A 15,665-nucleotide genomic window follows, 5' to 3' on the forward strand; every position below is an offset into this window, starting at 1 on the left:
ATTAATTTCAAAACAACACGAGTGAAATTTTTGTTGGAAAAGCAATTTAGATCTTTGAAGTGAAAATTGGCTTTCAGAAAAACAGCATTAAAAAAGAAAAAGATATAAATAATAAATTCGTTTTAGCTATGTAGTATATTTTCAATTAAATTTGATGGACTTCTTCAGAACATATTTTAAATATTGTATGAGTGTAAAAGATTAAAATTTTTATATGCAATATATTTATGTAGATGCATTTACGTCATGTCTAGTACGTATATTTATTTATTGTATTTAAGATATCAATTTGATATAGTTAAATTTCATTGTAACAAACTTTTAAGTACCTATTGAATTATTAATTTGTAATGAAGTTCATTATGATACGTACATAATAAAATACTAATTTTGTTCATGACTGCAAAAATTATTCGTTATATTGAAAATTTCGTTATTTTCAATATAACGAATAAAAGTACTTTTTTGGTAACGTGTTAATCAAATTTAGTCGTTTTATTAAAGAAGAAGCCTTTTAACGATATTAATTATGTTATTTTTCTAGTTAAAGTTATTTTAATTATAAAAAAATGAAAAGGTAGCATAACTAAATTAATTATTGAATTTTTGAAGAAATTTTCTTTTATAAGGAAATTATACAAATAATTAATTTTAAAATAAATGGTTTCCTTTCAAAAACTTTTCAGAAGAAAATATAAATAATCGGGGAAAAATATCTATGGTTCGTTTATACCAATAAACCGTAGAATGAAAAATATTCTTTAGTACATACATATATAGAAACGTCAGTAACTGATACTATCTATTCATATCATACATCAGTACAAATCATTGAAATGTATTAAGAAGAACCGATTTTCTTTGGCCAATATGGGAATATTTACAAATGACGTGTCGTTATAGTGGCAAGTGCACCCGTACTAACGGAAGTGTTGCCTTGTGTATATTAATATTTTCGGAAACGTCATATTGTGACAATATTGACTCGACGATACGAAGCAAGCAATATTGCGCCGTATTGTCGCGCTCTTTTATGTATACATATGTAAGGCGATTTTACCTTGCACTCGTCCAAAACAAGTATGAACGTGCCGAAAACGGGCGGAGCTGTATAGAACGACTAGAATTAGTCTTTTTCGTGCAGTGTTGTGCAGTGCTGGATAATGGACCTTTTAAAACGTTATAAACGGATCTTAAGAGGGCTGTTTACCCGAAACCTTAATTTTGTTGCCGTTCCTTTCTTCGATATATATATTGAGTGAATGCGACAATATACATCAATATAAATATTGCGTGAATGCGACAGTTGCGCTTCGCCCAGATAATACGTATTTTAAATCGACAAAATCGAGGTGTCGTATTCTCCAGTTTTCTCCTCCGAAACTGGACCAATTTAAAAATAAAATTCATCATCGGTATGAGAAAGATATTTTCTATGCAACTGTCCGCGTATTTTTTTTTTAATCAACCGTTAAATAAGCACGCTGGACTCTTTTCGTGGGTGTAAAAAAGAGGCGATTTTATAGATGTTTGGCGGCTCCTAGCTTCTATAAAAAATAGCTAATCAAAAAAATAAAAGCACATATGCATGCCAATGGTGGATATCCATAGCATATTAAAAAAATAATATCTCTAGTGCCATAATTGAGGAAGGGAGAAGTGTAATACGTTTGTATGGACAAGGCGCTAGTGTCCAGCCCTCTTAATACACAATGGCAGCTTCAGAGGTGGTTCGCAGATAACGAAGGTAGATTACATTAGGTGGGCAGCATGCATCGACGCTTCGACGCTTAAATGAACATTCACACACACGCACACATCCTTTGGGGTTACTCTCGCCTTGAATTTTTATGCGAACTTTCCGGATAATTGGATGCCGGTTCGCTTTGAGCTAACTGACACGGGTCTATCCGTCAATGGGGTAATCGCGCGTGAATAGTCGGACGGACAGACGATAGAATGCCGACATGTAAACGAGGCCCAACTGTCAAACCAGACAAATCGAGCCATGAAAGGTTCTACTCGACACGTCCGCAATCGATGATAAATATTTAATGATTAAAGCGGTTAAAATAATATTCCAAACTTTTCAATAGCACTTGTATTGCCCGATCGGCGGAAGGTTACAGAAAATGATGGAATTATAAATTAAGAAAGTATTTTTATAATGTCTATAGGTACGCTGACGCGGTACGCGGTATTTTTATAATGTCTATAGGTACGGTACGTTGAGGAAATAAAGGACATACATACATATAAATAAGTGATTTGTAACTTTAAAAAAATGCTTTATAAAGTTTATAGCATCTTATATATAATTTCGAAGGAGACTTTGCATGCAAGTATGTAAATATGTATGTATGTATCTTTGGTTGGGAATCGAAAACAAGTCGAAGTTTCTATGACGATTCGATATATATTTTTTTCGATTCAAATAAATTTAATTTTTTGTTTACTTTTAAATAAATTTAATTTACTATTAGATTCGTCATGCTTAAGCTGTTTATATTACAAATACTGAGCGAATCCGGGCAAAACAACTACTAATAAATATATAAGCAACCTACGACGGACCCAATTGGTTGGGTCCGTCGTAGGTTGGGTGGTAAACACGTTCGATTTCGAGTTTCGAAAGTGATAAAATTAAAAATAAAAGGGGAAAAAATAAATCTTAAGGACAGAGCAGTGAAATAAAGGACTGTCCTTTTAAATAAAGGACGTATGGTCAGTGTACCTATAGGTATTACGAAACACATTCGCCCACTGAGGCTTTGTGCGATTCTTATCGGCTGTTATAAAAAGCTCGACGATTTCCGTTTGGCCTTTGATGCTTTATTTGTATTTTTGGGATAAATACAATATTTTTGGAGATCTACTCCCCCTCTTCTTTCATTGCTATTTTTCCTTTCATTGTCAACGCTGATAATATTTCTGCATTCAAAACTGAGAATTTTACATTTTCATTGTGTTTGTTTCAGTGTTTGATATATTATCAATCGTTTTTTGATAAGATGTTTGTACTGAAAAGGTGTTAAACTTTCTCATATTCTGAAAAAAATGTATTCACGTATTCAAATGAGTTTAAATCTAGTGGAACAAGTGTTACTAATCAGACTGAATACTTTGAGGGTGGTGAAGTCATTAAATGTACAATCAAAGACCATTCTTTGAAATTTATATACTGTTGTTAGTCATTTTCGTAGAAGCAATAAGACGAAACTGAAAAATAATGCATTAAATTTAAATTACGCCAAAATTTATATATATATTTTTTTAATTAAATCTATTATTAAAGCAATTTTTCCATAACAAAGTCTTGAGAAAGAATGTATTGCAATTCATTCTTTTGTATGAAAGCCTTGATGACTGTCTGTAATCAATTTTTACGGGTTTCCTTGGCATTTTAAATGAAAGCGCACATTCAGGGGTTGGGTTCGCGTGACCCGAGATAAAGGGACCGAAGGCTAATCGTATATTTTACAAGCTAACCGGTCTTCTTCGGAATTAAATATAACTCACACCACACTTCGGATACGCTAGATTGTATTGTGAATTGGATACTTTAAATATTAAACGTTAGTTTGCCAAAAAAGCGCCGTTCGCATTTTTTATGGGGCTTTACCTTGCCCTTACGCAAAACAAAGCAGCAAAGACAGTGATTGGCGTTTGAATAAACTGTTTTAAAAAATAATAAATATGCTACACCTTACTTGGAATCATCGCAGCTGCTCGGATATTCTGAATATAATATGACGTGCTGGAAAATTCTTCCCATCTTATTTTTGCATATCTGAAAAAATATCATATTGATGTATGTACATATTTTATTTTATTTTTATTACATACATATGTACGAGTATGTACATACATACATGGTATGTATATGCCATGACAGGATTACCCTAAGGCGACACATATTATTTTTGTACATAAATACTAACAATTTTTCAAACATAACACTACATATAATACAATAGAGACATACATACATATATGGACAATCAACATTTTTTTGATAAACAACAAATTTGCTAGAAATACATAATGTACATAGGTAGCATATTATTATAAGATTCAACAAATTCGAATAATAACTCGAAATTACTCGAATTTGCAAGAAACTGAGGGGTGGATACCGATATATTGGATCCATCACAACAATTATGCCAGAGAAATCGGAAAATTCTAAGAGGAGACTAATAAGATGGTAAATTACCATATGTATAATATAACAAAAAATATGACAGATGCTATAGAGTTTAGTATTAAATATGTATATAATATTGAGACGAACTAATATCCTATTTAAGATTTAGTGTTCAAGGATATGCTCATTGAATTGTATCATACATTATTTGATAAATGATGATTGATTTGTGCTAAATTTAGAGCTGTTCCATATAATAATATGTATGTATGTACATACATATACATATATGTAGATATGTGATGAGTAGAGACACGTATTTTGGGCATTTTGCTATTAATGCTTAATTGATGCTAAAATTCGGAATAGATGCTAAATTCGTAAAATATGCGAATAGATGCTAAAATAACAAACAAGTGATATTTGCATAAAATTTATAAAATTAATAGACAATTTAGAAGGGTCTTCCTATCCCTTTGCCCATTTATTATGTGAAGAAATTGACGGGATAAAACAGAGCTTGCAGTTTACCATAGACAGTGTTTTTCCTGTCGAAACGAAGCAACTGCTTTTGTCTACTACTGAACAAAAGAAGACAGTTGGAGCTGTATCCAAAAGGCTGCTCAAAAAAGTGTCTTAAAACTAGACTCGCACTCAAAACTAAATGAGACAAATCTATTCCTCCAATCATTGAGTAAACTATTCAATCCATCTGTGGCAGGTACAAAACCTAATATTAATGTTAAAGAAACAGTTTTGTTTTTTAGAAACCTGCCATTGTTTAATGTATTAACAGAGGCTCAATGTTTGGAAGGATATCAGCACTTTTTTAGACAATTAATAGAGAATATAAAAAGTGAATCTACGCCGGATATATTGCTACTATTGATGGAAACAAAAAATAAATATGAAGAGTTTGGTTGTGCAGCTCTAAAATCTTTTTGGTATACCGTCAATATTGTGGATTCTGAAAGGTATTTTAATAAATACAATATAATTGTTACCGATCGTCGTACAAATTTCAAAAAAGAATCTGTAGAAATATGCTCCATGTTGAGTTTTAATAAATTTTAATTGGTATTTTTTATATTTTTATATTCATATTTTTTGTCTTTGTATTTTTATATTAATGTTTTTTTCATTGTAATTTTAATTCCAAAACATCTTTGAATTTTTCTATTATTTTTTAATTGTTGTGTTGTCTTTAAATTGTATATAAGGTATGTATATAAATTTTATTAAAATTCATCGAAATTTTTTATTATTTAAAATTAAACTCTTCATAAAAATATATGCTAAAATTGAACATTTTAAAAATTTTCTTTGTTTTTTAAAAAAAGGTAAAAAAGATAAAAAAAGGGGTCTTTCCCCCCGTCTTACATACTCACTTAATTTGTGCGAGCAGGATACATCAGGAACAAGAGGAACAGGCTTTTCCTCTCGTATTCTGCGCGCGCACATTAAACAAGGTTGTATGACAAAAAGAGAGATAATTTCACCGCATGCCACTCACATATATGTATTATATATACATAGTACCGTTTACCATGCACCCTTTTTTTTTTGATCTTTCGACTTAAGATCTTTCGATTTTTGATCTTTGCCTTCCGATATTTGCGTTTTCGGGCGTTTCACTTTCGGTCCCGTGAGGGAGACCGGATTGGAACGTATGGGGATACGTTCTGTACGATTATTAAATATTAACGTTACTTAGAGCAATTTTTCAATCGGGACCGTAGTGTAATGGTCAGCGTACCTGGGCCTGGGCGTGGGGTGGTAGGTTCCGACACCACGTTCTGGAAATCATTTTATTTTTCAAATACATATCGTTAAAATATAAATTAATTTCAATAATTTCAATAAAAATATATATTTCATTGTTTTATATGAAAACAAAAAAAATGGTTGAAAACCTCGCTAAATAAAATTATTATAATTACGTATTTTTATATGGCGAGAACGAAATTTCATTTAATGTTAAAAAAAATTTTCATTTATGTTAGAGACCGTTAAGTTCAGTTTAGACCTATATGAGGCTATTTTGAGATCATGGTTCGACACCGCCGCAAGTCTCGACGAAAAGAATTTATACAAAGCTTAGGCTTTTTATCGATTTATTATGTTCGGCTAGCGTTAGGATACACACACACACACACACACACAGACATACACACACAGATTACCGTCTTTATATATATGATAATATTATGTAAGATTTTTCTATTGAAATGCTAAATTTGTGTGCGAACGCGATTAAAACTTGACCGGTTGTTATTGTTGCGATGAGGAGTAACTTTTGCCGCGTATTTTGCCAATTTCGAAGCGGATTCATTTATGTAAAATGGCGTCCAAGTATTCGGAGCTTGTCAATCCGAGGAAAAACGTAAACAGAACGAAGGCGAGTAAACAAATTAACTTTTCATCTCGGCCGGATTCGCTAACGCTAAAAGACTTACCATAAATTACTGAAAAGCTCGGGAGGTTTTTCAGCTTACACAGACTGGCCGCAAAGTTACGACAATATAAAGCCATGGCCGCAAAGAAATTAACTATTACAGATGATGACTATGATTTAATTATGAAGAGGCACTATAGGTATGTATGAACTTACTTTACTTTCATCTACATAAATGTACATATGTACATACATATGTTGGTATCATTCTAGCGCAAATTAAATTGAACGGAAAGTGTTAGTTTAAAATTACAATTACAAAATAAATACCCAAAGGAAAACCTCGTTGTTTTATAAATGTGCTGGTTAATTACTGGTTTTCTGTAATTTGTATGCAAACATACATGTGTGTTTTAATTAAAGTCCGCTTATACAAACTCACGTAAATACTTCGAACGATGCATTGTTTCATCGAATTGAATTGACTGCGCTCTTTTCAATCAATACAATACGATTCTGCAAAATGTATGGTTTTGAAAGCTATCAATACCGTAATGGATCAATTTTGTCCATAATTTTCTTTTTATTTACACACATACAAATGTGCTAGCAGAAGGTCTAAAATATATTTGTTCATTCATTAATTAATTAGTGATTTCAGCTGAAATGTGATAAATTTTGAAAATGTATTATGCATGATGTGAAAACGGAGATTCAATCATGATAATTTTGAACGAAAAACAACTTTTTTCCCTCTTGGGAATTGTTTTAATAACAAAACCTTCTTCAGAAGTAATAACCCACATTCTCTCGAGAATGTGAAAAACGGTTTCATGTTTTTCCGTTAACATTCGAACGATTTTAGTAGGTATAATATTTAATAAAATGTTCCATTTCATAACAAGGCCGTCACAAGTACCGATTTAATGAAATATATAATATTTCATTAAATTAATATTAATATTGCAGAGAATGAAATGAATAATTATTTATCATGATTCAACAAACATGTATCTTTAATTCGTATTATATGTATGTACATAATGTACCGGTCCGATGTTCAGAAATATCTCTTTGATACAAAATATTCGAACTCATTGGCCCACCAATGTTGAGTTACAAACGTAAATACAACTTTAACGTCGACTTCGGTCGCAAAAGAGCAAACTTGTAAATTAGTAATTTGAAACTTTGCGATTAATTTCGTTAATATAAAGTACATTTATATGCATATATACGTATAAGGTACGCGTTTTAAATATTTACACATTTTGTTAATTATAAATTTCAATTACTACGTCGTGTATGGTACGTAGCTAAATATAATGCTATAAAACGTAATGAAAAGTGATTTCTTAAATTAAATGGATATATGATAAATTAATTAAATGAAAAAATTTAACACGATCTGTATGCTAAATTTTGATATATACATATATTATTCCAAGTACATATACTCAAATAAAATTCGAGTCGGAAAAAATATAAATTTTATATACAGAATGTTATTCATTTTAATTAAATCCTACGCTAAAGTTTTATAAAATTTTCAGGATATTTTAATATTGAAATTTCAATAATTTTACAAGATTTTTATTAGCTTCACTCTGTTAGTTCAGTGAAATTTATGCTAGTCAAAAAATTGTGATCTGATTTTGAACCACTCCCTCTCTTCAGGTCGCTTTGATATCTTACCGACATATGAGGGTTAGATAATATTGAAGTACATAAGATCTTCAATATAAAGCTAGAGGAGTTTAATCATCAACGATCTCATTAAAATTTATATCGGAATCTTCTTACAAATCAGAGCGATGACAGCTAGCTATCCATACGCTTATTTCTACCATCCCTCATTACCACCTCATTAAAACAGTGGTAAAACTACTTTTTCACTCTCCTTTACTCTCAATTCTTATAAATTTAATATAAGAAGCTTTATACCTTCTCATATTCCTTTTTTAATTCTGAAAAGCACTTATCTACCTAAAAATGTAAGTTTAAATTCTATTCCGGCACATTTTTCTTGCTTCTATAATTAATTCCATGGCCTTCTTTGTAACCTTTCATACTTTCTTGGATACTTTTAGATCCCGTCCTGCCAATTATTCTATCATACAATCGCATTCCCTGCTGAGATTCACATCTATTACTTTAACCAGTATATGTATATATATATATATATATATATATATATATATATATATATATATATATATATATATATATATATATATACATATATATACTGGTATATATATACATCATCATCATCATCATTTACAGCCACTCGCCATCCACTGCTGGATGAAGGCCTCTCCAACACGCTTCCACTCGTCTCTGTTTTGCGCAACATTCATCCGTCTCACATTTATTGTTTATAAATTACTAGCTGTATTACCCGGCTTCGCTCAGTGTTTATAATATAAACCACTTAAACATGACTAAGCTAATTTAATAAAAAAAAAAAAAAAAATTAAAAAATTAAAAAAAAAAATAAAAAAAAAAATAAAAAAAAAATTTAAAAAAATCAAAAAAAAAAATTTTTTTTTTTGCCTTCTAGGGCTTCGCCCTCGGCACCCCCCTGAGCCTTTGCCTTCTAGGGCTTCGCCCCTCCACGCCCCATGAGCAATTGCCGTTTAGGGCTTCGCCCCCATGATCAGTTGCCTTTTAGGGCTTCGCCCCTCCGCGCCCCCATGATTCAAAGCCGTCTAGGGCTTCGCCCCCCTTAGTTAATGCCTTTTAGGGCTTCGCCCCCCGCGCCCCCAAGATTAATTGCCGTTTCGGGCTTCGCCCCCCTTAGTTAATGCCTTTTAGGGCTTCGCCCCTCCGCACCCCCATGATTAAATGCCGTCTAGGGCTTCGCCCCCCCTAGTTAATGCCTTTTAGGGCTTCGCCCCCCGCGCCCCCAAGATTAATTGCCGTTTAGGGCTTCGCCCCCCTTAGTTAATGCCTTTTAGGGCTTCGCCCCTCCGCGCCCCCATGATTAAATGCCGTCTAAGGCTTCGCCCCCATGATCAGTTGCCTTTTAGGGCTTCGCCCCTCCGCGCCCCCATGATTAATTGCCGTCTAGGGCTTCGCCCCCCTTAGTTAATGCCTATTAGGGCTTGCGCCCCATGAGGCTGGGCCCCCCGGGCCCCCATTCGGGGCCCCACGGGGCTGCGCCCCTTGTGGCGCCCCCTTTTGAGCCCCATGGGGCTGCGCCCCATGAGGCTGGGCCCCCCGGGCCCCCTTCGGGGCCCCACGGGGCTGCGCCCCTTGTGGCGCCCCTGGCGGGGCCCCATGAAACTACTCGCCTTGCGCCCCCGCGGGGGTGAATCCATTGAATCGAAAAAAACAAATCGGCGCCCATGGATCGAAAAAAAAAAAAACGAATCACGTGTTCGATGACGTCACCGATCTACGGACGACGAAGAAGACGACGACCAAGGATACATACAAAGTCTCTTTCCAAATTATAGATTAGAAGATATATTTAAGTTTATCACAATACATTTAAGGTTATCACAATAGTGATATTTTTAAATTATAAATCTGTAATCTGTGTTTATATCTGAAACGTATAGATATCATTTTGTAATAACTGATAGTCTCCACAAGTGTATAGTCTGGTTATTATTGATTCTATGGTTACTATTATACCACTGATTAGTTTTTTAGTAATGTCTAAGATTAATGGAATGCTATTAAGTATTGAAATTGTTTGACGACAAGTATGACCATTAACTAAGGCGTTTCAGGTGTCTGGAGACGAACAGAGGCGACTATGCGAGCTAGGCACGGGGTCTAGAGGATCAGGATCTGGAGCTCAGAGTCTGGGCTTGGGTCTGGCCGCTCTCACCACGTACGGCTCGGTGGGCTACCAGCTAAAAGATGCCAACATGGAGGCGTCAGGGACGTGCGACTTCCTCTGCAGAGCCGTCACCATCGTCAACAGAACCGGTAAGGATTTTTAAATTCATCTCGTTTGTGAGGTAATCGAGCGATTGCGTTATGATAGTCACGAAAGGGAAGAAAAAATTGAGGTGTATGGCCGTTCGAGGGAAGGAAAATTAATTTTGCTGAGTTCTCGGAATCGCATTGTGTAAATCGAGAAGAGTCCTCGGCGTCTCTTAGAAATCCGAAGCAATTTTTAAAAGAACTTCAAAACGCCGCAACGACAAAAGATCTGACTCGCTAAAAGTCCTTCATGCGAAATCGTTGGATTTAAGCGAAGTGAAGTTTCACTCAAAATGGGTATATTTTATAAACACGTACATATATGTTTTTGAATATTTAAATAAAAAATGTGTCGCTAAAGATAACATAGCCTTCATAAAATGCTATTCGTAGTACATATAAAATGCAAAATTTTAATTTCAGTTGTGGTGACTGTGATGTTGGCTTGTCTTTCCACTCTACCGATCGTTATGCTGATTATGGGTAAGTCATTTTGACATTGATTTTTGTATCAAAAATGTATAAAACTATTATTACACTCACTATTGAACACTTTTTTATTGTACAAGATCCAATATGTCACACACATAGCAAAATAATACGAGCTTGGTAAATGGCCGGCGACCATCAACGTAACGTTTGTGTATAAAACGATGTCAATTTTCGAATTGGGCTGATTGTGGTTTACTAATATTTTCATTTTGGGATTTTTGCCCGGTTTGAAACATATACATACATATGGACATGTAAATGGTTCATATACAGTATATACATATTAGAGATTCTGTATTCCCGGACTTTTTCAATTCCCGGGACACGGGACGGAGCCCGGGATCGTTCCCGGGATTCCCGGGATCCCGGGACAGATGTCAAAAAATCTCTTTTTTTCAATTTAATATATTTTTTATTAATAAAAAATATATTTATTTATTTACAAAATATAAAAAAGTAAACAATGCATAATATATCTATTAACTGGAAAAAATCTAATTGTAAAAGTAAACTTATTTAAAGTAGCTTTCTGGAAAAAACTCTTTCAGTTTTGCTCGAAGTTGGTTTTACTGTTTAAAGGGACGAAAACAATTTTTTTAAATTATCGGTTTTTTTCCTGTCAGCATTTATATTTTAATTTCTTTTTTAAAGTCGAGGTTATTTTTATTTACATTATTTTTTATATTTTTGTCTTTTATAACTCCTTATTTAATTCTTCATTCATCGTCATACACAATTGTTTCATCTTCATCCGAATCTAAAAGAGTTTATTCCATTGTGGAATCGTCAATACAAGAAGGATATACTCGCTTCATAATAGTTTCACCGTAGGACCTACATTCGCTTTTATTAAAACATTTAAAGAATATTTTGTTCGGTATAAAATAAGAATTATTAAAAATTTGTGTTAAAAAAATCAGTTTTAGGCTTCTTCTTTCTTCGATTTTAATTTTCAATTCTCGGAATAATTCATCGGTAAGGTCAAGTCCTTCGGTATTGAGGTTTTCCAAAAGTAGAATTACAAGCAACGATTTAGGCCAAACGCACAGAAACATTATGCTCATAAAACTTCCATGTTCAGGGAATGTGCTGTACTTACTGCTAAACAACAAACCTTTTTGAATATCTTACGAATTTTTGTGTATTTGATTTATTATTTCCCTTCGTGCAGTCTTGAAAATGTTGTATATTCCCAAGATTTTTCTAAATCAAATTCCCGGGACACGGGACAACAAAAATTTCGTAAATTCCCGGGAATGTCTGTCCCGGGTCGACCCGGGTCAGGAACCCTAATACATATGTACACATGTATGTATGTACATATGTATTTACATTGAATTTTCCACATTGCGTTTCATTTTGCACGCATGATTTGGTATTACATATTTACAATATATTGGTGCTTACTGTTGCTGCAAGACATTTCTCAATTTTTCTCAATATATTGTTGCTGCTATTGGTTTATGTATTATGTATTTTTTTTCCTGAGATTAGCTGTCTTCGATTCCGGTATTACAGGGCTGGTATTGAGGTTACACGGTAAAATGGCACAGTCCTGAATTTCCGTATTTGCAGTGCCAAATACATCGCATAAGCGGATATTTCCACAGACGAGCGTCGGAAATTGATATTGCGATTTTCCATTATGCTTCCCAATAATTATATTTTAATTCAAAATAATGACTTCATCTTTCAAGTTGATAAATTAAAGTATGCCAATCAGATATAGTAAGATGGAAAATATATGTACTTTTTTCTTTTACTGACATTAAATGGTGTCCACATAATAATCGTATTCAGAATGTTTTGATCGCCAAATGATATTTCTTTTCTTCTAAAAAAATGGTGTAAAATGAACCATTGATGACGTAAAGTGGCGATTGTGTATATATATGTATATAAAGACCCAATATACTTTTATTACTCGTTTTACGCGATAAATTCACATTGCATTTATGGTGGATGATTTAATTGCCAATCAAGTCTCAAATATAGGATTTTTAAGATTTAGTGAAAGTTTATTTTAATTTAAAAATTAACACAAAAATTCATCACCATGAGTCTGATTTTCCTAATAAAATTTGAAATCTGTGTTATGTACATTTCATAAAGTGGAACAAGATACATGCGTTTGTTCGTTGGGGGACTTAGGCCTGTCGCACACACAGCCACTCGCCACCGCCACCGGTGGCAGCCACAAGCTGCGGAATGCGTTTCTGGGATGGCCGCAAACACGGCGACGCGTCATTCGTCACTCGCCACTCGCCCCTCAACGGTCTTCAACCGTTGTTCGACGGTTCGCGCTGTTGACAATGCGACGTCTTCGTATTGTCAACAGCGCGAAGAGTGCTTCCGAGTTGGAGTCCATATTTCAATTACACAAAAACACTACACTCTGGCGTGAAAAGTGGCCGCCACCGGTGGCTAACCTGGGCCACTGGTGGCGGCCACCTGTGGCTGCGCTCGGCCACCGGTGGCGAACACAAGTGGCTGTGTTTGCGACAGGCCTTAAATATGTATGTACATATGTATGTATGTATTAGTGGAGTGTTGTGACGTTTAAAACAGAGGACTGACTAGGCATGGACGAAAAGAATATATATATTTTTAATACGATTCTGTTTTGAAGTGGTAAATATAATTTTTCATATATGTATAATTTATAATATTCAAGGTTGGGAGGTCAATAATCGGGGTTTGTTTATACATAATTGTGGGTATTGGATTTTGTAAATCAAACATACATTTTTGCTCACATCACACGGTGTAATAACACGTACTTTTCATATTATCCGATTCCAATTTCGATTTTGACTTCGATGTTGACTTCGTATTTTATAATTTTATTATTATTTTTTATTGCATAATTTAATTGGCATAACCGATTCCCGATTTATCTTTCAGTTCCGATTTCGTTTAATTATTACTGTTCATATTGTACATAACTTTATTTTAAATCATGTATCAATCCGAAAGCATCCGTTGAAATTTCAACGGGCATAAAACTAGTAGCATAAAACATATTACAGAAAAAATGTCATATTTAACATCCATATTAATCTGAGATTAGCGATAATAGTTACGTTATTAATTGCAAATGTGATATTTCCATATTAACACGAAATTTAAATCTAAGAAGGACGTATTTCTTTGTTTAAACATATTGGTTTTGGTGATTTTATAGCTGACTATTATATTACATATACACGGATATAAAAAATACGTGATTTTTCGTGGTTTACTTCAGGCGAGATATATGTATGTACATATGTATTGTTATTACTGCGTGCGTGTTTTCACTTCGAATTTTAGTGAGGGAGACAATTCCTCTTGCGAATCTTGGTCTAAACGTTCCTATTTCGTTTTATCGAGGTCGCCCAAAGGACACGCTTTTCTATTATGATGAGGTTTTACTTTTCGTCGTTGATTTTCTGTATCGTTTGTCGGGGATGACGCGAGGCTGTGGTGACCGTACAGCCGGCTCGGTCCGCTTATCAAGAATTTACTCAGGGTCTCCGAGACCCTTATCTTCACGCTTAGGTTTTTATGAGAACGTACATATAGACGTATCCGAGATATTCGAACAAGTCAGGGACGTATCGGGGAAAATGAACACCGAGGTGATCACTCCCAATGGGAAATAATATCGGTAGATAAAATGTATAAATGTATATGTGTATTTAAACTAACGTAAGCGTCTATCGATCCAATTTAATGCGAGGTATTATTTGTTGAGGGATTTTCCATCGTTCTTTTTAAATCCGTATACGATTTCCTGAAGATTGTGGCAGATGTTCGCAAATTTGCAAGCTCAAAGTGGTTCGCTTCTTGTCGATTTTTATTATTCCGCACAGGTGAATTCTTATACGTTGAATTATTTGTCGTAGGACTTTACATGCGTATGGGTAATCTCAGAATCCGGCAAAAAAGATAATACCATTCTTGGAGTATATTTAATACATCGATTTCGTTTCATGATTCATATAATATAAATATTATTTCATTTAGTAGTTAAGAAAAAACTTCTAAATATGAAATTTCGATTCAATAAACCAAAAGGTTTCTGAGAAAAACTTAAAAAACCTCGATTCTCTAGACTAAAAGTACTACTTCCGCTTGAGGTAAAAATATGAAGGTATAAAATTTATAATTTCTATTACATGTAAACAAATCATTTTGATTCAGTTAGTGTTTTGAGACATAATTGAATTCGAAAAATTAAAAAAAAGAGGACACCTATAAGGTGAGGTACCATTTCCGATCAACTAAAAAGAATGAAAAAAGTACGTCATGTCGATAAGAATTTCAGTAACCAATACTAAGTTTTAGTTTGATAGGACTAACAGTATTCAAAAAGAAACAAGCACACACATACACACAGAAACACACAGACTTACATTTTTTCTAGATCATGAAAACGGATCAGTGATCGATTCTGAATTCAAATCAGCCAAATCTCGAGTTCGAATTTTCGTATCATCACAAAGCTTCGTCTATTGTTACTACGTATGTACATAGATAAAGTAAAAATGAGAAGTAAATAAATGTATGTGTTTTAATTGAACGTATTATATAATATAGGTATTTTTTTCAGTAACATTTTCGTTGTATTTTACATATTTTGAAGTAGTTTGCACAGGTGAAGTAAAAATGCGAAAACGCGGATCGAAATTCAATTTCTAAAAGAGCTAA

General features: G+C 33.7%; 1 protein-coding gene across 1 annotated transcript in view; it reads left to right on the forward strand.

Annotated features, from left to right (window-relative positions):
* The window catches only part of LOC143923237 (uncharacterized), an 87,078-nt gene that overhangs the window by 44,659 nt on the left and 26,754 nt on the right, over positions 1 to 15,665 (forward strand). The window contains exons 4-5 of the mRNA XM_077446817.1: positions 10,274 to 10,484; positions 10,905 to 10,964. Coding sequence (XP_077302943.1) covers positions 10,274 to 10,484; positions 10,905 to 10,964 — 271 coding nt within the window. The remainder of the gene's footprint in view (positions 1 to 10,273; positions 10,485 to 10,904; positions 10,965 to 15,665) is intronic.

This window comes from Arctopsyche grandis, chromosome 3 (assembly GCF_051622035.1).
Source record: "Arctopsyche grandis isolate Sample6627 chromosome 3, ASM5162203v2, whole genome shotgun sequence".
NCBI classification, from domain to species: Eukaryota; Metazoa; Arthropoda; class Insecta; order Trichoptera; family Hydropsychidae; genus Arctopsyche; species Arctopsyche grandis.